The 26,107-nt window shown below is 45.1% G+C and overlaps 1 protein-coding gene across 12 annotated transcripts; it reads left to right on the top strand.

Moving 5' to 3' along the window:
* Nucleotides 1-6,481: 6,481 nt before the first annotated feature.
* On the top strand, nt 6,482-10,928 carry LOC125514126 (protein REVEILLE 6-like). Of its 12 annotated transcripts, none has more exons than XM_048679387.1 (10): nt 6,482-6,862; nt 7,759-7,816; nt 8,052-8,175; nt 8,279-8,401; nt 8,486-8,605; nt 8,853-8,962; nt 9,371-9,430; nt 9,755-10,043; nt 10,282-10,388; nt 10,468-10,928. In XM_048679387.1, exons 1-9 carry the CDS (start codon nt 6,705-6,707, stop codon nt 10,314-10,316), a joined length of 1,077 nt encoding a protein of 358 aa, XP_048535344.1. In that variant the 5' UTR covers nt 6,482-6,704; the 3' UTR covers nt 10,317-10,388; nt 10,468-10,928. The 12 variants fall into 12 exon arrangements, with proteins under 12 accessions (XP_048535344.1, XP_048535346.1, XP_048535345.1 ...); XM_048679389.1 differs by having other exon boundaries at nt 8,483-8,605; nt 9,755-9,931; nt 10,480-10,928; XM_048679388.1 differs by having other exon boundaries at nt 8,483-8,605; nt 9,755-9,931.
* The last annotated feature ends 15,179 nt before the right edge of the window (nt 10,929-26,107 follow it).

Genomic DNA, 26,107 nt, shown 5'->3' with positions numbered 1-26,107 from the left:
GAGAATAAATGGATCTTCAAGAAGAAGACAGACGTTGATGGTAATGTTATTGTCTACAAAGCTCGACTTGTTGCGAAAGGTTTTCAACAAGTTCAAGGAGTTGACTACGATGAGACATTCTCACCCGTAGTGATGCTTAAGTCCGTCCGAATCATGTTAGCTATTGCCGCATTTTATGATTATGAAATTTGGCAAATGGATGTAAAGACTGCATTCCTGAATGGATTTCTGGAAGAAGAGTTGTATATGATGCAACCTGAAGGTTTTACCGATCCAAAAGGTACTAACAAAGTGTGCAAGCCCCAGCGATCCATTTATGGACCGGTGCAAGCTCCTCGGAGTTGGAATAAATGCTTTGATAGTGTGATCAAAGCATATGGTTTTATACAGACTTTTGGAGAAGTCTGTATTTACAAGAAAGTGAGTGGGAGCTCTGTAGCATTTCTAATATTATATGTGGATGACATATTGTTGATTGGGAATGATATAGAATTTCTCGATAGCATAAAAGGATACTTGAATAAGAGTTTTTCAATGAAAGACCTCGATGAAGCTGCTTACATATTGGGCATCAAGATCTATAGAGATAGATCAAGACGCTTAATTGGACTTTCACAAAGCACATACCTTGACAAAGTTTTGAAGAAGTTCAAAATGGATTAGGCAAAGAAAGGGTTCTTGCCTGTGTTGCAAGGTGTGAAGTTGAGTAAAGACTCAAAACCCGACCACGGCAAAAAATAGAAAGAGAATGAGAAGTCATTCCCTATGCCTCAATCATAGGTTCTATAAAGTATGTCATGCTATGTACCAAACCTATTATATACCCTGCCCTGAGTTTGGCAAAGGAGTACGATAGTGATCTAGGAGTAGATCACTGGACAGCGGTCAAAATTATCCTTAGAGGACTAAGGAAATATTTCTCCGTTATGGAGGTGATAAAAGAGTTCGTCGTAAAGAGTTACATTGATACAAGCTTTTGACACCGATCTAGATGACTCTAAGTCTCGATCTAGATACATATTGAAACTGGGAGCAATTAGCTAGAGTAGCTCTGTGCAAAGCATTGTAGACATAGAAAATTTGCAAAATACATACGGCTCTGAATGGGGCAGACCCGTTGACTAAATTTCTCACAAGCAAAACATGATCACTCTTTGGGTGTAAATCACATAGCGATGTGAACTAGATTAATGACTCTAGTAAACCCTTTGGGTTTTAGTCACATGGAGATGTGAACTAATCACATAAAGATGTGAACTATTGATGTTAAATCACATGACGATGTGAACTAGATTATTGACTCTAGTGCAAGTGGGAGACTGAAGGAAATATGCCCTAGAGGCAATAATAAAGTTGTTATTTATATTTCCTTATATCATGATAAATGTTTATTATTCATGCTATAATTGTATTAACCAGAAACTTAGTACATGTGTGAATACATAGACAAACAAAGTGTCACTAGTATGCCTCTACTTGACTAGCTCGTTGATCAAAGATGGTTGTGTTTCCTAGCCATAGACATGAGTTGTCATTTGATTAACGAGATCACATCATTAGGAGAATGATGTGATTGACTTAACCCATTCCGTTAGCTTAGCACTTGATCATTTAGTATGTTGCTATTGCTTTCTTCATGACTTATACATGTTCCTATGACTATGAGATTATGCAACTCCCGTTTACCGGAGGAACACTTTGTGTGCTACCAAATGTCACAATGTAACTGGGTGATTATAAAGGTGCTCTACAGGTGTCTCCGAAGGCACTTGTTGAGTTGGCGTATTTCAAGATTAGGATTTGTCACTCCGATTGTCGGAGAGGTATCTCTGGGCCCACTCGGTAATGCACATCACTATAAGCCTTACAAGCATTATAACTAATGAGTTAGTTGCAGAATGATGTATTACGGAACGAGTAAAGGGACTTGCCGGTAACGAGATTGAACTAGGTATTGAGATACCGACGATCGAATCTCGGGCAAGTAACATACCGATGACAAAGGGAACAACGTATGTTGTTATGCGGTTTGACCGATAAAGATCTTCGTAGAATATGTAGGAGCCAATATGAGCATCCAGGTTCCGCTATTGGTTATTGACCGGAGACGTGTCTCGGTCATGTCTACATAGTTCTCAAACCCATAGGGTCCGCACGCTTAAAGTTTGGTGACGATCGGTATTATGAGTTTTTGTGTTTTGATGTACCGAAGGTAGTTCGAAGTCCCGAATATGATCACGGACATGACGAGGAGTCTCAAAATGGTCGAGATGTAAATATCGATATATTGGACGACTATATTCGAACACCGGAAGTGTTCCGAGTGGTTTCAGATAAAAACCGGAGTACCGGGGGGTTACCGGACCCCCCGGGAGTTAATTGGGCCTCATGGGCCTTAGTGGGAGAAGAGGAGGGGCGGCCAGGGCAGCCGCGCGCCCCCTCTCCCTCTAGTATGAATTGGACAAGGAGGGGGGGCGCCCCCCTTTTTCCTTCTCCTCCTCTCTCCCTTCCTTCCCTCTCCTACTCCAACAAGGAAAAGGAGGAGTCCTACTCCCAGTGGGAGTAGGACTCCCTTCCTGGCGCGCCCTCCTCCTGGCCGGCCGCCTCCCCCTTGCTACTTTATATACGGGGGCAGGAGCGCACCCTAGAACACACAAGTTGATCTGTTGATCTATTCCAGCCGTGTGCGGTGCCCCCTCCACCATACTCCATCTCGGTTATATCGTAGCGGTGTTTATGCGAAGCCCCGCGTCGGTAGCAACATCATCACCGTCATCACGCCGTCGTGCTGACAAAACTCTCCTGTGAAGCTCTGCTGGATCGAAGTTCGTGGGACGTTATCGAGCTGAACGTGTGCTGAACTCGAAGGTGACGTACGTTCGGTACTTAGATCGGTCAAATCGTGAAGACGTACGACTTAACCGCGTTGTGCTAACGCTTCCACTTTCAGTCTACGAGGGTACGTCGACACACTCTCCCCTCTCGTTGCTATGCATCACCATGATCCTGAGTGTGCGTAGGATTTTTTTTTTGAAATTACTACGTTCCCCAACACTTGTTGTAGTAGACACTCGGGAAGTCGTCGTGCTAAGGCCCCATGGAACCAATGCACCAGAACGGCAACCGCCGCGGATGAAGAGTGTAGATCAAAAGGATCCAACCTGAAGACACACGAATAAAGACGAATGACGAACAGATCCGAGCAAATCCATCAAAGACAGATCCGTCGGAGACACACCTCCACACACCCACTGATGATGCTAGACGCATCACCGGAATGGGGGCTAGCAGGGGAGACCTTTATTCCATCCCCAGGGAGCCGCCGTCGTGTCGCCTTCCTGAGTAGGACACAAAAACCTAACAAATCTCGAAAAAGATATAAAAACGGAGCCCTGCCACCGGCAAGGGCCGAGATCCACTCCGTCTCCATGGTCCTAAGGCCACCGGAGTACTAACTTGATATTACTAAGTCCATCACAAGTATACCATCATAATGATTACTTTTTTGAGTCCATCAACTCCCTAAAACATGTGTCCATCACTTGCAATACACCCTATAGGCTTCTCCCAACAACTCCCTAAAACACTCTCCGTAAAAGTGGTGTTACGAGATGTCTGTAAACTTTAGGGGAAGTTGGCATGTTAGGTGTTAGTGAGCGAGAGGGCGGGCAATGTGCTGGCAATGGTCGGCGGCGAATGGTGGGGGCGGTGGATGTGGCGGCTGCGTGGCGAAGTCCTATGACAGTTAGCTGACGTGGAATTTTACGGAAAAAGCCATTTTCTATATATAGAATTTACGGGAAGAGCCATCTTTTTGTAATTTTCTGTGTTTATGGGAATTGTTGGAGAGTTTTAATTTATTTTGCAAAACTATTCCGAATGTTTGGATCTTTAGCTTTCAGATTACATACAATTGTTACAATATAAGTGTAATTAAGTGAGGCTATCTGACGCAAAATAAATAAAACAAAATAAAGCTCGAAGGTGACCCTTTTTTGGGTAGTAAGCAGCAAATAAAAGTTCTGCCACTACCCCATGAGTTTTCATCAATATCATGGTACAGGTGGTGGCTACTTAACACTTCTTCGTCGACGCAGTACACTACGAGACACTTTTATTATGATTGGTTACGGCAAGATCAAAAGGAGGTAAAGTTGCCTTGATTACATTACGTTACCGCAGCAAGGATAAGATCGATTATCAAGTGGGATTGATCCGTACCATTCATCTCACTCAGTAGCCAATGAACACAAGGCTAAGAACACATTGGTCCCGAACAATCTGCATAAGCCTTCGGAGGGAAATTCTCCTCCGTACGATAAAAAGCAAGCAAGCGCGTGCGTGCGTGCTACATCGGCACGATGGTGAAACTCCCGGCATCCCTACCCAGTATCCACGGTGGGACACGCGCACGCATGATGCCCCGAATTATCAGCATCTTCGTCAGAGAGAAAAAGCATGGTAGCATAGCCGTCGCGAAGGCACCAACCAAACTTTTCATATATGCCCGCTCTGGCCCACCCCAAACGGGCATCCTTTTTATCTGAATTCTATCTGTTTGAGTCGGCAAAACGAACGCCTCTTGCCGGGTTTGGCTGCCCATCGGTCGGTGCACCAAGCGCGCGGCGTCATTCTAAACTTTATGTCCGTACTAGACTTAAAAAGAAGGAAAAAAAGACATTGCAGAATAGCTTAAAACATAAATATATAATGATAACTTAATTAAAAAGTTTACAATAGTCACGGCCCGCACATAGTACCTAAGTTGAAATTAAAAGAAAACACAAAAAGGTAGATCCGCCGCCCACGCGCCGCCGATGCCGTCGCCTTCTTCGGGCACCACAGTCCTCGTCGCCATCGTCCCTAGTGAGGTTACGAAGGTGGCATCCAGAGGTGGGGCGGCGGCCTCCAAAATGGGGCGGGCGCGTCTTGTGCAAGCTGCGGTGGTGGTGGCGGTGGCGGCGGCAAGTTGCATGGCACTGTGGTCGTCCACGACCACGACTGCTCGTACAACACCTGGTTCCAGGCCGGGGTGGGCGGCTGGTCCTCCATCACCTCCTGCTTCACCTCCAGCTCCGACACGTAGATGTCTTCGACGGCCGAGAGCGCTAGCATCTCTTCCAGCCCCTCCCATTGCTTCTCCTGGCTACGCTTGTACTCCCTCTCAGAGTCCTCCATCACGACCTGCACCAGCCGCTCCTCCTCCTCGGCCGTCATGGTGGGAGGTGGCGGTGATAGTGGCGACGGGGAGGGAGAGGGCGTCGGCGTCAGGCCGCACACCCGCATGCGGCCGCACACTCTGGGCGGGCTCACGACGCGCACACGAGGCGTGCGGGGCAGGCTACGAGCACAGCCCGCAAAGAAAGTTTGCTGGCGCATGTCGTGCTCGTCCTAAAACCATGTGTCCCAGAGGGGCGAGTCGACGCCATAGCGCCAGTCGGCGAGATATGAGCGCGAGATCCGTGCGCGACGGCGGGCGGTCTCTTGGAGGCGGGCGCGGCCGCTCGCGGGGACGAGGGGAATGGGCACCCGATCCTGGCTCAGTGCCATCCATTGGGGAGGTGGGCATCAGACCATGGCAGCGGGGTGCCGGTCTCCCAGTACCGGTGGCAGATGTCGACGTTGACTTACGGTCGAAAGCGTGGCACGGCCGCCGGAGGTGAGGTGGAGTGGGTGGCCGCGCTTCCAGACAAGACGGACGACGACCACCGCCTCATGGTCGTGCTTGGCCTTCCTTGCAGGGCACCCACTTCCAGAAGCCCATGGACGACGGAGAGTGAGGTGTGGAGCTGCGCTAGGCTAGCTTTGCTGTCTGGGAGGGAGGGAGCAATGGTGTGGACACGTGGGAAAGTGGAAGTGGACTGGCCAGTCCATAGCTTCGCCATAAAAGAGGACACGGCGGATGGCGGTTCTGTGATTGACCCACGGGCTCGCCCATTCGTGTGGATTAAATGGGGTCGGTGGGGGGTAGTTGGACGACCGACATGCAAGCCCGAGACGGACGACGAGAGAATGCATGTGCGTTCATTCAATCGTAAACCCCGATCAAACCCGATTAAATTTTGCGTTCGAAATGGGTCGAGCAGGAGACATATTTTACGGATGGGTCACACGTCGGACCGTCTCATCAGTCAAAACGGACACACCCGAAGGGTCGTGCGTTGGGGCTGGCCAGTCGCCTTTGACGCTCGCTTACTCAACCGTGCTCCGCTTAAAAAACAGCGCGCGGCGAGCGGACGCGAGCAGCCAGCCACATGAACGAGCTCGGCGTGACGCCGGCGGCCAGCAGCAGCAGCAGCGGAGCCGAGAGCGACCCGGGGGGGGTGGGGGGGGGGGGGGGGGGTGAGGGGGACGTGCGGGGCGCAAGTGGGCCTTCCGCCCGCGCAGCGCAGCCACAAGCGCGCGCGCCCCGTGGCCCGCGCGGCGGGGCCCGCGCACACTCTCTCTGCCCGCAACCAAAACGCGCGGCCAAAACCCCGCACGCCCCCCCTGCGGCGCCACCACCCACACACTCCCACCCAACCCGGCCCGGCGCCCACACCGCGACGCGACGCAAAGCAGCCACCACGCAGGCGGCCGCGGCCGTGCTACGGACAAAAGCATCCCTCTCCATCCCCCGGTCCAGCAAGCGAGAGACGGGCACCGGCACCGGCACCCAACGGGACCTGGCACGCCGCCGCCCTCTGGCCTTCCGTGCGTCCCCCATGGTCTCCACGAACCCGCCGCCGCCGCTGTCCGAGGCGGCCGCCGCCGCGTCGGGCGACGACGCCAGCAAGAAGGTGCGGAAGCCCTACACCATCACCAAGTCGCGCGAGAGCTGGACGGAGCAGGAGCACGACAAGTTCCTCGAGGCCCTGCAGCTGTAAGCAGACGCTGAACTGTGGTGCTCCACGATTTTCTTCCCTTCCCCTTTTGTGCTTCTCCACGGTTTTCTTCCCTTCCCCTTTTGTGTTTCTCCGCGCAATTCCATTCTCTCTGTTTGAACTTGCAAATGGGCTGGAAAAACTGATTCTATTACTATCAGTTTCAGAAATGAAATTGGGGGGAACCCCTTAATTCGAAGGAAAAAAATTAGTCCATTCGCGCTTGGCTCAAAACTTCGCATAGCGTCCATGTTTCTGTGATCTTTGGGCCAACGATTGGATATATTTTTTTCTAGTCTTTTTGATGTGTTAGTTAGCTGGCGCTAATTATTATTTTTGTGTCTATAGTGTTTGCTGAACTTAGCTTCTTTGTTCGGTTGTTTAAAGTTTGATGATGATAGATCACTAGCATACCAATGTTCTTCTGCAATTGTATTGCGTTTTTATAGACATTTTTTCAGTGAAGAGCATAATTTTTCAAGCCATAAATATCTACTACAAAACGTCTTATATTCCGGTACAGAGGGAGTAGAATTTAGTAAGCATTCCTACAACTCGATTACCCAGAGTCTCATACGCACCATCATTTATGTACTGCTCCCTACAAATATAAGACGTTTTGGATATTTCAATATGGACTAAAACGTGTCTATATACATCCGATTCACAAAAAAGTTGGAAAATCTTATATTTGTGAACGCAAGGAGTAGGTCTTTTTCAGGATGCATAGGTAAAATAGTTTTCGTTCAGGTGTACCGACAAATGTGTTTTTTGTGCGGATAATTTGACAGTCACTGTAGTTGAATTCACCTATATGTGTTGAAGATTTGATAGTCAATTACATAAGATTTCATCTTAATGTGACATTAATCTGGAAAACCTGGGTTCTTTTCAGCTTTGATCGTGACTGGAAAAAGATAGAAGCTTTTGTTGGTTCGAAGACTGTCATCCAGGTATTTGGATAATAAACTGAAAAATCAAGTGAAATTATGATCAATTTGCACCACAATCCCAACATAATGGACCACCTTACTAAACCTTACAAATGGAGATGTCTGCTGCTTTGTAAACAACCGATGTCTCCTCGTTTTTCTGTGCAAACATTGCACATGCGCTTGGATCAATTTTCCTGGCAATGGCTTCTCCGGTAGAACCATTTTCATTTTACATATTAACTTGTTTTTGCAGATAAGGAGCCATGCACAGAAGTATTTTTTGAAGGTTCAGAAAAATGGAACCAGCGAACATGTCCCACCTCCACGACCAAAGCGTAAAGCTGCCCACCCATACCCTCAGAAGGCCTCCAAAAATGGTGAGTCATCGAACTTAGTTTTACAAGTAACAATTTTACATTATCATTTTATCGGTGCCTCTCTATACCGACAGTTGCTTCACTATCTTCTCTTGTCTTGCAGAGTCAGGATATGCCCTGAAGACAGATCCATCTGCCATGCTTAGAAATTCAGGAATGAACGTGGCTGTTTCTCCATGGACCCACAATTCTATCCCACCAGTTGTTGCCTCATCTTTCATGAAAGGTTTGTACTCCAAGGTGCCCCTCCTCTATAAATAGTCGAAGTGTACTCTTCGTCAGTTAATCCTTGCCTCCTTTCGCTCAGAAGATTTAGGTGCTGGGTCTATGGGTCCAAACATTTTTTGCTCAAGCAGTAGTGAAGGCCCTCCAAGGGCATGGCAATCTGGTGAAACCAATGACCAGATAAATCAAGTTCCGTCACTCCGCAGTCAGTACCTCTAGTCTTTAGATACTTCTGATAGTCTATTTGTTGACTTTTGCAGTTCTGTTCTAGTATTTATAACACGTGGTTCCTTCGTTGGAATGAATAAATAGGATAAAGAAATACTTACAGCTCATTCATCCATAGATTTTACTGTACTGTTATCGTGGCTTTTGTCACAGGACTGCTTTATTTTTTTATCTGACCTGCCATTTTAAGCTCCTTTAACCCCCTCTTTCAAATTTTGATACAGTTATGCCAGATTTTGCTCAAGTATACAGCTTCTTAGGCAGTGTTTTCGATCCAAGCACAAAGGGCCATTTGCAGAAACTGAAGGAGATGAATCCAATTGATGTTGAAACGGTATGTGAATCGTTGATATACTAGGTTTTCTTCTATTCATAAAGAAATTGACCATAAGCATAGCTTAACTAAGGCTATGGTTGTATTGTTGCGTTGCCCAATTTCTCCAAAATAATTGCTTTGTCAAATCAAGAATTTATAAATCACAAGAGTAAATACTCTTCGGCTCTAAAATTTCTTATGTCCGGCTTATGCAGAAAGCTCCTGATTTAAGCATAGCAAAAGTCTATATGCATGTTTAGTTTTTAAGCATTGCAACAAACTGTATATGCTTGTTTTGTCATCATTTTAACCATTTGTGTTATGTCGAAACTAATTCATGGCATGTTGAATTCATATTTTCTCGAATAATAATGGTTTGAAATGTCTACTTCTCATCAACTGACATTTGTGCCTTTTGATCTCTAGGCACTGTTGTTGATGAGAAATCTCTCCATCAACTTGACCAGTCCTGATTTTGAAGATCAAGTAAGTAGCTATCCAACATTTCGTTATGCTATAGATCATATTTGCACTAAATTGTTCACTGCCTTTTCATGTTACCAGCAGTTGTTATAACTTATAAGTCAAGCTGTTGTAGTTTTTATTCAGAACTTCAGTGCATATTGCCATGCTTGTTTATCTTATTGATAGACCTTTCTTTACTATATCTGAGATCTGAAAGTTAATGCTAGTAGCAGAGCTATCTCATGCGTTATGCATGTATTGCTGTATGTTAACAGTTATTATGTTCTATGGTGGTGTCAAGGTAACCAGTTTAATACATCCCGTAAATGCATATTTGATGGGCAGGCAGTCAGTTTCAGATGTTTAACTCCTTATTTGGTCAGTAGCAGAAGTTATTTCTTTCCTATAAAGAAACTGCAGAGGATTTCAACAGCATGCTCGTGTCTTCTTGAACTTGGGTGTCTCTTCACACACTGTGCTTCTAGCAGGGTTTGCCCAATTGCCATGGTTTCTGCCTTTCTGGTACTGTCAGTACAACTTGTTGCCACTGTGCAGAATGACTGGAATATTTGGGCAGCTATCATGTGTCTAGAGTCATCATGTTTTGCAAACTTTCAAAATTATCAGAAATTTGGTATGTGCTGATACCCGTTTCTTCTGCAAAATCGAAAAGGACCAAATTTAATTTGTATTGTAAGTAGTCAACCTTTAAGGGAAAATGTGTCTCTTAAGCATGTTGGGCCTGGAAAGTAAGAAATGATTTAAACTGATACTCAACTCCAGCATTCGTATTAGTTCCATTACCTGTTCAGAAATTAAATTGTTTTAATCTGAAAAGGGAACTAACATGTATCCTATGCAACATAATACAGAGGAAGTTGCTGTCTTCGTACAATTCCACCTCTGATGGGCTAGAGCTAGGGAGCTCCAGAAGCTCACTTCTTACGGATAATGCATTGAGCCTTTTTTGATAGTTCATGTAAGTCTTCCATCTTGTTTCATTTTTATCTATCCTTTGTAGTTTGCACGATTCACCGGCAATTATGTAACTGTTTCAGGATTAAATGCAGATGGTGCTGCCTATAGTTTCATCTTGGTCTCTGAATAGGGGGTTTTCCTGGAGCACCCATGAAGGCGCTTGCACCATTGTATTTCTAGCTAGCTTCGAACCGTAGAATGTGTAAGGGTGCAACCATGTACAGTTGGCTTCCATAAGGTGAGATCTGTCTATAGCCTGATGTGTATATATTTTTGCCCCGAAGCGTGTACCTTTCCTCCCCCGGTACCTTGGCGCGGATGTTGCTTCCGTCAAAGCTTGAAAGTGCTGTTCTTAGTGATAGTAAATGGAAAGGAAATTTTGAGTAATGTTGGTTACTCCCTTTTCCCTCCATTGAGTTCAGTCGATGATGTCGTTTTCGTTTCCGTGTCTGGCAAGATACTGTCCCGTGTGACCATGACATAAGCATAATACTCCCATCTGCTGTCTGTTGAGAATTGCTTTCAGTTGAGGTTACCATAAGCAATTCAGTTGGGGTTATCATAAACGCGGCTTATTTCCGCATGGATTCGTGTTTCTGTTATGCATTGCGAATGAGCCTTTACTAAAAATATATTCTGAACGAGAAGGTGACTTGTGCACTTGCCATTTAAGTTCTGTAATGAGAAAGAACCCAGAACCATCGCATTTGTGTTATTGTACAGACTGGCCTATACTCATATTCTGCTATACTCCATATATATCGATTCAATTTATTTTCTGGTAATTTTAGATGACCAGAGTAAGTTTAACCAAAAATGTACTACTCCCTCTGTTTCTAAATATAAGTCCTTTTAGAGATTCTAATAGGGACTACATACAAGAACCAACATGTGGTTGGATGGTCATGAGGACAGTGGTATCCTGAGCCCATCATGGTTTAAATCCCGGTGCTCGTATTTATCCTGGATCATAGGGGTGAGTGTATACGCTTTTATATGAATGTCTGCGTCTGTACTGTGTTAAAAAAATAGAGACTACATATGAAGCAAAATGAGTGAATCTACACTCTAAAATATATGTCCATATACATCTGTATGTTGTCCATGTTGAAATCTTTAAAAGGACTTATATTTAGAAACAGATGGAGTAGTTTGCATGCGACTAGAAGGAATTAACTGAATGACCGGGCGTCTGAAAGATCGAATCGACAAAGTACTTTTGTAGTTAATGTTTGATGAGAAGGAAAAAAGGAAGCATGATTGACAAAGGAATTACATTCTGCCGTGCGCTTTTAGCGGTTGCCCTGTGTTTGCCGTTGGGGGATGTGCCCGGGGATTGGGAGAAATTCATGGACGGCAGCGGCGACGCTTTGCGCCGTTTTCCATCTTGATGACGTTGTTTTGATCCCCGGTCTATCCATGTGGCTGCGGGTGGCTGATTTTCAGTGTGTTCTTGGAGGAGCGATTGCGGCAGCGTTGCTCCCATGCAGCGAGATGGGACTAAACCAGCGTCTCATGGTTCTTTGGACAGTTTTTTTTGGCAGGTACATACAAACAGACTACATCGGGGTCACGCTACAAAAAAGAAGCCCACAAAAGAGTTTGTCAAGTTTGGGCCTTCCAAGCAGATCGTCAGCTTGGCCTATTATTTTTTCTGGTGACGAACACACCCCAAATCCTATTTGGCGCCCTCAGGGTCGGTTATTGGCATTTCCACAAACCAACTGTCACGGTCCGGCTGATTGCCGCGCAGGTTGTAGTCGTGGTTGGTAGGAGGACGAGGGCGAGGCCCTCGCTTGCCTATGGTTGGAGAAGGGGGTGAGGAGGGACGCCGTGGGCGCAGGAGCAAGGGAGGAGAGGTTGTAGGATATTCTCTACTTCCATTTATTGATTCAAGGGCTGGCTATATATAGCCTAATTACAAGACCATACCTTCTTCGGGACTAAACCTTTTCAATTAATACCCAGACTCCTAATCTAAAAAGACTATAATTAAACTAGGACATATCTTTAGGCAGGTGCAGGGCCGGCCCGCGCAGGTCCCTTGCGCCTATAGGGCTGGCCCCACATGACATCTCCCCCTCCATTCTGAAACAGGTCGTCCTCGAGCTAGAAGCTTGGATAACGTTCGCGGAAGGTTGTAACATCCTCCCATGAAGCAGCAGACGCCGACTGGCCCTCCCAGTGAATGAGCACCTGTTGGATACCGCGGGCAATACGAGCACGCAATGCTTGGACAGGGGTTGGATGTACTCGACCCTGAAACAGAGGTGGAAGCATCGGCGAAACTTCCGGCGGTGGACCATGGTACTTCTTTAGGACCCCGACATGGAAAACATTGTGAATGCGGGCGCGTGGGGGCAGCTCCAAACGGTAAGCAACCGTATCGATTTTAGCGAGCACTTTGAAAGGCCCATAATATTTGGGAGCCAATTTCCCTTTGGCGCCTACTCCAAGGAATGACGTCGGCCGGTGCTGAAGACGAAGCCAAACCCACTCCCCAACATCAAAAGAAAGGGCCCGATGCTTATCATCATAGTAATGCTTGTACTGTTGTGCTGCCTGAAGGAGACGCTCACGGATGTTGTGTAAGAACTGATCACGGTCGACGATCTGCCGTTCCACCGCCTGATTGCGAATCGCGCCCGGCGTATAGTCCTAGAATGAGGAGGGATCCCATCCATAAACCACCCTGAAAGGTGTGTCCTTCAACGCTGAGTGGTATGAAGTGTTGTAGCAGTACTACGCCCAAGGCAACCATTGGAGCCACTGCCGTGGGCGATCCCCAGTTATGCAACGAAGGTACATGGTGATGACGCGATTGACGGCCTCAGATTGCCCATCAGACTGCGGATGGAAGGCCGAACTCATGTGCAAGCGTGTCCCCGCGACGGCAAATAGAGCCTTCCAAAAGCCCAAAGTGAAAACCACATCCCTGTCCGAAACAATGGATGTGGGAAACCCATGAAGTCGGGCAATGTTGGAGAAGAAGGCTTTAGCAACAGACTCCGCGGTGTACGGATGCGCCAAGGGGATGAAATGCGCATACTTGGAGAAACGGTCCACAACGGTCGGTATGACACTTTTGCCGCCCACCTTCGGAAGTGCCTCAATGAAATCCATGGAGGTGGACACGAGAGGGCACTGTCAAGGGCTGCAATAAGTCGGCTGGATGAAGCTGCTCCGTCTTGTTGCATTGACAAACCTGACAAGCACGAATATACTGCTGAAGTGCGGCCCTTGCTTGCGGCAGATGGAAATCCCAGCGAAGACGATGAAGTGACTTCTAGATACCTTCATGGCCCGCATCATGGGCTACAGCCAGGACCTCCCCGATCAGCGGCGACGCGGGTGGCACATAAGCCCATAGTTGGAAGATAACAACACCATCAATGAGAGCCCAAGGCTGTCCTAACTCACCAGATTCTAGTTGTTCTCGGAAAGTGACAAGCGCCGGGTTCGTGTGTGCAGCCTGACAGAGAGCTTCAAACAGATCAAAAGAAGGCCCGGATATGGCGAGTGCCTGGCCGGCAGGAGCATCACGGCGAGAAAGAGCATCGGCGACGATGTTTTGGCAACCCAGTTTATATTCCACCGTGAAGTCGAACCCCAACAGTTTGCCCACCCAATGATGATGTGGAATGGTAGCGAGGCGTTGGTCCAGCAAAAACTTCAGGCTGTAATGGTTAGTTTTGACGACGAACGCATGTCCCCAAAGATAGGGCCGCCAGTGGCGCATGACGTGCACCAGACCAATGAGCTCCCTCTCATAAGCGGCGAGAGAAGCATGACGCGGAGCGATGGTTTTGCTGAAATAGGCAATGGGGCCGCCACCTTGATGCAGGACTACCCCGAAACCAGATCCAGATGCATCACACTCCATAATGAATGAAACAGCAAAATTCGGCAGCTGAAGCATAGGGGTTGTGGTAAGAGCTTTCTTGAGGGCTTCAAAGGCAATAGTCGCTGCAGGCGTCCAAAGAAATCCATCTTTCTTGAGGAGTGCCATGAGGGGAGCTGCAATGGTGCCAAAATCCCGAATGAACTTGCGGTAGTATCCTGCCAGTCCTAAGAAACCACGCACAGCGCGGATGGTGCGCGGAACCGGCCAGTCTACCACGGCAAGAACCTTGTCACTGTCCATGGAAACTCCTGCAGTGGAGATGACGTGTCCCAGATAAGCCATGGTTTCCTCCCCAAAGGAACACTTGGAGCGCTTGAGAAACAGTTGACGTGTGCGCATAGCCTCCAAAACGAGCTTGACATGACGTAGGTGATCCGACCAGGACGAGCTGTAGATCAAGATATCATCGAAGAACACAGGCACAAACCGACGAAGGTAGGGACGGAGGACGTCGATCATGAGTGCTTGGAACGTCGCTGGGGCATTTGTCAAACCAAAGGCCATCACTACAAACTCAAAGAGGCCCTCATCTGTGCGGAATGACGTCTTATGGATATCCTCAGGGGCCATCCGAACCTGGTGGTAACCCGACCGGAGATCCAGTTTGGTGAAAAAGCGGGCGCCCTTGAGTTCATCCAGAAGTTCATCGACAACGGGAATTGGAAACTTATCCTTGATGGTGACAAGGTTGAGACCACAGTAGTCGATGCAGAAACGCCAAGTCCCATCGACCTTTCTGACGAGCAGAATGGGGGATGAAAATGCAGAAGAACTAGGACGGATCAGACCACAAGCTAGCATCTCTGAACATTGGCGCTCCAGTTCATCTTTTTGAATCGTTGGGTAGCGGTAGGGACGGATAGCAACCAGCGGTGTCCCGGGAATAAGATGAATATGATGGTCATGTGAGCGCTGCGGCGGCAGGCCCTGTGGGTCGGCGAAGACAGCGGTGAAAGTGGCCAGCAGGTTGTCCAGAAGTTCCTTGCCTTCGCACGCGTGTAGGTGGGCAGGACGTCCGAGGGAGCCGAGGCCCGACCACTCCACACGGTGATCCGAGTGCCAAAACGACATCCACTACGTAGTGAAATCCCAGAGAATTGGCCCAAGAGTTTTGAGGAATCGTGTACTGAGGACGATGTCGAACACGCCCAATGGAATGGCATGCAGATCAACAATGAAACGCTCCTTGTCAATGGTGATCGCAGCCTGCTGAAGGAGTCCCCGACAGGTCACCTTATCGCCATTAGCGATCGTGACTCCCAAACGACGATTGGAGGAGAAAGGCAGCCCGACGATGGTGGCCAACTCTTCGTGGATGAAGTTATGAGTGCTGCCTGAATCAAGCAAGGCGACCAAGTCACGGTCCCCGATGCGAACAGTGACCTGCATTGTGTCACTGGTGGGAATTATGGTAACAGCCAAGAGTGAGATTTGTGCTTCCTGGAAATCCTCAAACTGCTCCTCTTCGGCGTCAGCGGATTGAATGTAGAACAGTCGTTTGCAGCGATGGCCCCGCGCGAACTTCTCGTCACAATTGAAGCAGAGACCCTTAGCGCGCCATTCATCCATCTCGGCGGGCGTGAGTCTTTTAAAGATGAGCGCAGGCGTGGGGTTGGAGGAGTCCGGCAAGGCCGGAGTAGGTGCAGCCATGGGGCGGAGTGGCCGGCTGGGCAGGCCCGGAGTGGTCGCAGTGCTGGTGACAGTATTGAGGTGCTCAAAGGAGATTGCTAAGTCCATAGCTGCATCCAAAGTCGCCAGTTTCAGCATCTCGACCTGAGTTTTCATAGGCTCGCCCAAGCTGTTGGTGAAGATATCCCGCTCATCGTCGTCAGCAATGGGGCGCACCCGAGAGAGATTCTCTAGAAAGCGCTTGGAGTATTTGAAGGAAATATGCCCTAGAGGGAATAATAAAGTTATTATTTATTTCCTTATATCATGATAAATGTTTATTATTCATGCTAGAATTGTATTAACCGGAAACATGGTACATGTGTGAATACATAGACAAACAGAGTGTCACTACTATGCCTCTACTTGACTAGCTCGTTAATCAAAGATGATTATGTTTCCTAGCCATAGACATGAGTTGTCATTTGATTAACGGGATCACATCATTAGGAGAATGATGTGATTGACTTGACCCATTCCGTTAGCTTAGCACTTGATCGTTTAGTACTCTTCTATTGCTTTCTTCATGACTTATACATGTTCCTATGACTATGAGATTATGCAACTCCCGTTTACCAGAGGAACACTTTGTATGCTGCCAAACGTCACAACGTAACTGGGTGATTATAAAGGTGCTCTACAGGTGTCTCCAAAGGTACTTGTTGGGTTGGCATATTTCGAGATTAGGATTTGTCACCCCGATTGTCGGAGAGGTATCTCTGGGCCCACTCAGTAATGCACATCACTATAAGCCTTGCAAGCATTGTAACTAATGAGTTAGTTGCGGGATGATGTATTACGGAACGAGTAAAGAGACTTGCCGGTAACGAGATTGAACTAGGTATTGAGATACCGACGATCGAATCTCGGGCAAGTAACATACCGATGACAAAGGGAACAACATATGTTGTTATGCGGTTTGACCGATAAAGATCTTCGTAGAATATGTAGGAGCCAATATGAGCATCTAGGTTCCGCTATTGGTTGACCGGAGACATGTCTCAGTCATGTCTACATAGTTCTCGCACCCGTAGGGTCCGCACGCTTAAAGTTTCGGTGATGATTGTATTATGAGTTTTTGTGTTTTGATGTACCGAAGGTAGTTCGGTCCCGGATGTGATCATGGACATGACGAGGAGTCTCGAAATGGTCGATACATAAAGATCGATATATTGGACGACTATGTTCTGACACCGGAATGGTTTCGGGGAGTTTCGGACATATACCAGAGTACAGGGGGGTTACCGGAACCCCCCGGGGAGTTTAATGGGCCAAGATGGGCTTTAGTGGAGAAGAGGAGGGGCGGCTAGGGCAGGCCGCGCGCCCCTCCCCCTCTAGTCCGAATTGGACAAGGAGGGGGGCGCTGCGCCCCCCTTTCCTTCCTCTCTCTCCTTCCCTTCCTTTCCCCCTCCTATTCTAACTAGGAAAAGAAGGGAGTCCTACTCCCGGTGGGAGTAGGACTCCTCCCTGGCGCGCCCTCCCCTGGCCGGCCGCCTCCTCCCCCCTCGTCCTTTATATACGGGGGCAGGGGGACACCTCTAGACACAACAGTTGATCTCTTGATCTCTTAGCCGTGTGCGGTGCCCCACTCCACCATATTCCACCTCGATCATATCGTAGCGGTCCTTAGGCGAAGCCCTGCGTTGCTAGCAACATCATCACTGTCATCACACCATCGTGCTAACGGAACTCTCCGGTGAAGCTCTGCTGGATCGGAGTTCGCGGGACGTTATCGAGCTGAACATGTGCTGAACTCAGAGGTGCCGTACGTTCGGTACTTGGATCGGTCGGATCGTGAAGACGTACGACTACATCAACCATGTTGTGCTAACGCTTCCGCTTTCGGTCTACGAGGGTACGTGGACGATACTCTCCCCTCTCGTTGCTATGCATCACCATGATCGTGTGTGTGCGTAGGAATTTTTTTTGAAATTACTACGTTCCCCAACAGTGGCATCAGAGCCAGGTTTTATGCGTAGATGTTATATGCACGAGTAGAACACAAGTGAGTTGTGGGCGATACAAGTCATACTTCTTACTAGCATGTCATACTTTGGTTCGGCGGTATTGTTGGATGAAGCGGCCCAGACCGACATTACGCGTACGCTTACGCGAGACTGTTTCTACCGACGTGCTTTGCACACAGGTGGCTGGCGGGTGTCAGTTTCTCCAACTTTAGTTGAACCGAGTGTGGCTACGCCCGGTCCTTGAGGAGGTTAAAACAACACTAACTTGACGAACTATCGTTGTGGTTTTGATGCGTAGGTAAGAACGGTTCTTGCTCAGCCCATAGCAGCCATGTAAAACATGCAACAACAAAGTAGAGGACGTCTAACTTGTTTTTGCAGTGCATGTTTTGATGTGATATGGTCAAGGCATGATGCTAAATTTTATTGTATGAGATGATCATGTTTTGTAATCGAGTTATCGGCAACTGGCAGGAGCCATATGGTTGTCGCTTTATTGTATGCAATGTAATCGCCCTGTAATTGCTTTACTTTATCACTAAGAGGTAGCGATAGTCGTAGAAGCAATAGTTGGCGAGACGACAACGATGCTACGATGGAGATCAAGGTGTCGCGCCGGTGACGATGGTGATCATGACGGTGCTTCGAAGATGGAGATCACAAGCACAAGATGATGATGGCCATATCATATCACTTATATTGATTGCATGTGATGTTTATCTTTTATGCATCTTATTTTGCTTAGATCGACGGTAGCATTATAAGATGATCTCTCACTATATTTCAAGGTATAAGTGTTCTCCCTGAGTATGCACCATTGCGAAAGTTCTTCGTGCTGAGACACCACGTGATGATCGGGTGTGATAAGCTCTACGTTCAAACACAACGGGTGCAAAACAGTTGCACACGCGAAATACTCAGGTTAAACTTGACGAGCCTAGCATATGCAGATATGGCCTCGGAACACTGAGACTGAAAGGTCGAGCGTGAATCATATAGTAGATATGATCAACATAGTGATGTTCACCATTGAAACTACTCCATCTCATGTGATGATCGGACATGGTTTAGTGATATGGATCACGTGATCACTTAGAAGATTAGAGGGATGTCTATCTAAGTGGGAGTTCTTTAAATAATTTAATTAACTGAACTTTAATTTATCATGAACTTAGTACCTGATAGTATTTTGCATGTCTATGTTGTTGTAGATAGATGGCCCATGCTGTTGTTCCGTTGAATTTTAATGCATTCCTTGAGAAAGCAAAGTTGAAAGATGATGGTAGCAATTACACGGACTGGGTCCGTAACTTGAGGATTATCCTCATTGCTGCACAGAAGAATTATGTCCTGGAAGCACCGCTAGGTGCCAAACCTGCTGCAGGAGCAACACCAGATGTTATGAACGTCTGGCAGAGCAAAGCTGATGACTACTCGATAGTTCAGTGTGCCATGCTTTATGGCTTAGAACCGGGACTTCAACGACGTTTTGAACGTCATGGAGCATATGAGATGTTCCAGGAGTTCAAGTTAATATTTCAAGCAAATGCCCGGATTGAGAGATATGAAGTCTCCAATAAGTTCTATAGCTGCAAAATGGAGGAGAATAGTTATGTCAGTGAACATATACTCAAAACGTCTGGATATCATAATCACTTGATTCAACTGGGAGTTAATCTTCCGAATGATAGTGTCATTCACAGAATTCTTCAATCACTGCCACCAAGCTACAAGAGCTTCGTGATGAACTATAATATGCAAGGGATGGATAAGACAATTCCCAAGCTCTTCGCAATGCTAAAGGCTGCGGAGGTAGAAATCAAGAAGGAGCATCAAGTGTTGATGGTCAACAAGACCACTAGTTTCAAGAAAAAGGACAAAGGGAAGAAGAAGGGGAACTTCAAGAAGAACATCAAACAAGTTGCTGCTCAAGAGAAGAAACCCAAGTCTGGACCTAAGCCTGAGACTGAGTGCTTCTACTGCAAGTAGACTGGTCACTGGAAGCGGAACTGCCCCAAGTATTTGGCGGATAAGAAGGATGGCAAGGTGAACAAAGGTATATGTGATATACATGTTAGTGATGTGTACCTTACTAATGCTCGCAGTAGCACCTGGGTATTTGATACTGGTTCTGTTGCTAATATTTGCAACTCAAAACAGGGGCTACGGATTAAGTGAAGATTGGCTAAGGATGAGGTGACGATGCGCGTGGAAATGGTTCCAAAGTCGATGTGATCGCGGTCGGCACGCTACCTCTACATCTACCTTCGGGATTAGTTTTAGACCTAAATAGCTGTTATTTGGTGCCATCGTTGAGCATGAACATTATATCTGGATCTTGTTTGATGCGAGACGGTTATTCATTTAAATCAGAGAATAATGGTTGTTCTATTTATATGAGTAATATCTTTTATGGCCATGCACCCTTGAAGAGTGGTCTATTTATATTAAATTCGATAGTAGTGATACACATATTCATAATATTGAAGCCAAAAGATGTAGAGTTGATAATGATAGTGCAACTTATTTGTGGCACTGCCATTTAGGTCATATTGGTATAAAGCGCATGAAGAAACTCCATACTGATGGACTTTTGGAATGACTTGATTATGAATCACTTGGTACTTGCGAACCATGCCTCATGGGCAAGATGACTAAAACGCTGTTCTCCGAAACAATGGAGCGAGCAACAAATTTGTTGGAGATCATACATACTGATGTATGTGGTCCGATGAATATTGAAGCTCGCGGCGGGTATCGTTATTTTCTCACCTTCACAGATGATTTAATAAGATATGGGTATATCTACTTAATGAAACATAAGTCTGAAACATTTGAAAAGTTCAAAGAATTTCAGAGTGAAGTGGAAAATCATCGTAACAAGAAAATAGAGTTTCTACGATTTGATCGTGGAGGAGAATATTTGAGTTACGAGTTTGGTCTACATTTGAAACAATGCGGAATAGTTTCGCAACTCACGCCACCCGGAACACCACATCGTAATGGTGTGTCCGAACGTCGTAATCGTACTTTACTAGATATGGTGCGATCTATGATGTCTCTTACTGATTTACCGCTATCATTTTGGGGTTATGCTTTAGACATGGCTGCATTCACGTTAAATAGGGCACCATCAAAATCCGTTGAGACGACGCCTTATGAACTGTGGTTTGGCAAGAAACCAAAGTTGTCGTTTCTTAAAGTTTGGGGCTGCGATGCTTATGTGAAAAAACTTCAACCTGATAAGCTCGAACCCAAATCGGAGAAATGTGTCTTCATAGGATACCCAAAGGAAACTGTTGGGTACACCTTCTATCATAGATCTGAAGGCAAAACTTTTGTTGCTAAATTTGGATCCTTTCTAGAGAAGGAGTTTCTCTCGAAAGAAGTGAGTGGGAGGAAAGTAGAACTTGATGAGGTAACTGTACCTGCTCCCTTATTGGAAAGTAGTTCATCACAGAAACCGGTTCCTGTGACACCTACACCAATTAGTGAGGAAACTAATGATGATGATCATGAAGTTTCAGATCAAGTTACTACCGAACCGCGTAGGTCAACCAGAGTAAGATCCGCGCCAGAGTGGTACAGTAATCCTAATGGCTATTTGATGATCGTGATTGGTTTGAGTTGTATGTTTTATTATTGGTGTTGTCCTATGGTGCTCTCCGTGTCGCGCAAGCGTGAGGGATTCCCGCTATAGGGTTTGCAATATGTTCATGATTTGCTTATGGTGGGTGGCGTGAGTGACAGAAGCACAGACCCGAGTAAGTAGGTTGTTTGCGTATGGGATAAAGGGGACTTGATACTTTAATGCTATGGTTGGGTTTTACCTTAATGAATCTTTAGTAGTTGCGGATGCTTGCTAGAGTTCCAAATCATAAGTGCATATGATCCAAGTAGAGAAAGTATGTTAGCTTATGCCTCTCCCTCAAATAAAATTGCAATAATGATTACCGGTCTAGTTATCGATTGCCTAGGGACAAATAACCTTCTTGTTGACAAAAGCTCCTTACTAAAACTAATTTAGTTGTGTCTTCATGTAAACAGCCCCTACTTTATATTTACTTGCTCTTTATTATCTTGCATGCCTATCCAACAACACCTACAAAGTACTTCTAGTTTCATACTTGTTTCCGGTAAAGCGAACGTCAAGTGTGCGTAGAGTTGTATCGGTGGTCGATAGAACTTGAGGGAATATTTGTTCTACCTTTAGCTCCTCGTTGTGTTCAACACTCTTACTTATCGAAAACTGTTGCGATCCCCTATACTTGTGGGTTATCAAGACCTTTTTCTGGCGCCGTTGCCAGGGAGCAATAGCGTGGGGTGAATATTCTCGTGTGTGCTTGTTTGCTTTATCACTAAGTAATTTTTATTTTGTGCTCTTGTTTTCTATCTTTAGTTATGGGTAGGAAACGCAAAATACCAAAAAAATAGTTGTACCTTCTGAACCAATGGTTGAAGAACCACCCAAAATATATCATACTACTGAAGTTTTCTACTTGGATCATCTTCGATCCCTATGTGCTCGTGCTGAAACCCCAACTAGCTTAGTTGAGGGCAAATCCTTAGATGAGCATGCTTGTTATGTGCGACACCGTATATCTGAAAAAGGGAAACTATTATGGGGTCAAATTCAACGTTTGCAATGCTATGCTTGGAATTTATGTGAAATATATGATTATACTTGTTGTTCTGAAGACCCTAAGAAACACCTCCCCTATCAATGTGAGTTTAGTAATATTAGGAATCGTATCTTCGTATGCTAAGGGTGTTTATAATTACTATGATGTTCAACAAATTGAAGAATTTGTTGCTTTTAAGGGTGCTTTTGAAATTGCTTCTTTGATTGAAAAGTATGATGCTACTCTTCACAAATCTAATTTTTTTGCCATACTTGAATATTGTTATGAGAATTATGCTTCTAATGCTTAGGTTAAACCATATATTGAGGAATACTCCACTGTCCAAGAAGAGATTAATATTTTGCAGGAGTCTATGGAAGAAGAAATTGATGAAACTGTGAGCTCATTGGATGAAAAAGATGAGGAAGAGAGCGAAGAACAAAAGGAGGAAGAGCGGATTAGCTACCCATACCCACCTTCTAATGAGAGTAACTCTTCAACTCATACATTGTTTAATTCCCCTTCGTGCTTACCGAAGGATGATTGCTATGATGATTGTTATGATCCCATTGATTCTCTTGAAATATCCCTTTTTGATGATGCTTGCTATGCTTGTGGCCAAGATGCCAATATGAATTATGCTTATGGTGAACTTGCTATAGTTCGTTATGTTAAACATGAAATTGTTGCTATTGCACCCACACATGATAGTCCTATTATCTTTTTGAATTCTCCCGACTACACTATATCGGAGAAGTTTGCACTTATTAAGGATTATATTGATGGGTTGCCTTTTACCGTTACACATGAAGATTTTGATGAATATAATATGCATGTGGTTTCTGCTCCTACTTGCAATTATTATGAGAGAGGAACTATATCTCCACCTCTCTATGTCTCCAACACGATAAAATTGCAAGAAACTGTTTATACTATGCATTGGCCTTTACTATGTGTCATGAATTGTTCTTTTATGACATGCCGATGCATAGGAAGAGAGTTAGAATTCTTCATTACATGATATATGTTGCTTTGTGCTCACTACTAAATTACAAATCATTGTTGATTCAAATTGGCTTTGATATACCTTGGGATCCGGGTGGATTCACTACTTGAGCACTATATGCCTAGCTTAATGGCTTTAAAGAAAGCACTGTCAGGGAGACAACCCGGAAGTTTTAGAGAGTCATTTATTTCTGTTGAGTGCTTTGATATAGTTTAAAAACAACAAAAATAAAGAGGGGAACCCAAAACTTTCCAAAAAGGAAAGTGAAAGTGAGAAAGACAAGCACTGTTGAAGTGGGAGAGCTCCTTGAACTTTGTTCATGCTCACGGAAACTTTGTGAATCTTGATTACAGAAAATTTTCAATAAAAATAATTATTCCCTTGTACAATTCCATTGTATTATAAAAATAATGTGCCAAGGTTTGCCTTTAGGATGTTTACATTTGCTTGATGGTTTGTACGGTGCAGGACAGAAACTTTGGCTGTAGTGCGTGATTTTACATTTTTAGCTGGAATGTCAAATGGTTCTGATTATTTTTGCACTTTCTTACTATAGAAATTGTTTATTTTTCCTAATTTTGGTAGAATTTTTCAAGTATCAGAAGTATGGTGAATGTTCAGATTGCTACAGACTGTTCTGTTTTAGACAGATTCTGTTTTTGATGCATAGTTTGCTTGTTTTGATGAAACTATCAATTTATATCAGTGGATTAAGCCATGAAAAAGTTATATTACAGTAGACACAATGCAAAAACAAAATATGAATTGGTTTGCAACAGTACTTAGAGTAGTGATTTGCTTTATTATACTAACGGATCTTACCGAGTTTTCTATTGAAGTTTTGTGTGGATGAAGTGTTCGATGATTGAGAAGGTTTCGATGTGAGAAGAAGGAAGAGAGGCAAGAGATCAAGCTTGGGGATGCCCGAGGCACCCCAAGTAAATATTCAAGGAGACTCAAGCATCTAAGCTTGGGGATGCTGGGGAGGCATCCCCTCTTTCTTCAACAAATATCGGTATGTTTTCGGATTCATTTCGTTCATGCGATATGTGCAATCTTGGAGCGTCTTTTGCATTTAGGTTTTTATTTTTCTTTTTATGCACCATGCTGGTATGAGATAGTCCTTGGTTGATTTATAGAATGCTCATTGCACTTCACTTATATCTTTTGAGTATGGCTTTATAGAATGCTTCATGTGCTTCACTTATATCATTTGAAGTTTGGATTGCCTGTTTCTCTTTACTTAGACAACCGCCATTTGCAGAATGCTCTTTTGCTTCACTTATACTTGTTAGAGCGTGGGCATATCTTTTGTAGAAAGAATTAAACTCTCTTGCTTCACTTATATCTGTTTAGAGAGATGACAGGAATTGGTCATTCACATGGTTAGTCATAAAATCCTACATAAAACTTGTAGATCACTGAATATGATATGTTTGATTCCTTGCAATAGTTTTGCGATATAAAGGTGGTGATATTAGAGTCATGCTAGTCGAGTAATTGTGAAATTGAGAAATACTTGTGTTGAGGTTTGCAAGTCCTGTAGCATGCACGTATGGTGAACCGTTATGTAACGAAGTCGGAGCATGAGGTGTTTATTGATTGTCTTCCTTATGAGTGGCGGTCGGGGACGAGCGATGGTCTTTTCCTACCAATCTATCCCCCTAGGAGCATGCACGTAGTACTTTGTTTCGATTACTAATAAATTTTTGCAATAAGTATGTGAGTTCTTTATGACTAATGTTGAGTCCATGGATTATACGCTCTCACCCTTCCACCTTTGCTAGCCTCTCTAGTACGGCGCAACTTTCGCCGGTACCATAAACCCACCATATACCTTCCTCAAAACAGCCACCATACCTACCTATTATGGCATTTCCATAGCCATTTCGAGATATATTTCCATGCAACTTCCATCATCATCATATACATGACTTGAGCATTCATTGTCATATTGCTTTGCATGATCGTAAGATAGCTAGCATGATGTTTTCATGGCTTGTCCGTTTTTTGATGTCATTGCTATGCTAGATCATTGCACATCCCGGTACACCGCCGGAGGCATTCATATAGAGTCATATCTTTGTTCTAGATATCGAGTTGTAATCATTGAGTTGTAAATAAATAGAAGTGTGATGATCATCATTAATAGAGCATTGTCCCAAAAAAGGCCAAAAAAAGAGAAAGGCCAAATAAAAAAAGAAAATAAATAAAAAGGGGAATGCTACTATTCCTTTTTTCCATACTTGTGCTTCAAAATAGCACCATGTTCTTCATATAGAGAGTCTCTTGAGTTATCACTTTCATATACTAGTGGGAATTTTCATTATAGAACTTGGCTTGTATATTCCAGCAATGGGCCTCCTCAAGTGCACTAGGTCTTCGTGAGCAAGCAAGTTGGATGCACACCCACTTAGTTTCTTTTGTTGAGCTTTCATACATTTATAGCTCTAGTGCGTCCGTTGCATGGCAATCCCTACTCACTCATATTGATATCTATTGATGGGCATCTCCATAGCCCGTTGATACGCCGAGTTGATGTGAGACTATCTT

The sequence above is a fragment of the Triticum urartu genome, chromosome 6, assembly GCF_003073215.2.
Source record: "Triticum urartu cultivar G1812 chromosome 6, Tu2.1, whole genome shotgun sequence".
Taxonomy (NCBI): Eukaryota; Viridiplantae; Streptophyta; class Magnoliopsida; order Poales; family Poaceae; genus Triticum; species Triticum urartu.
The sequence above is the reverse complement of the archived record's forward strand: the minus strand, read 5'-3'. Positions and strand labels throughout refer to the sequence as shown.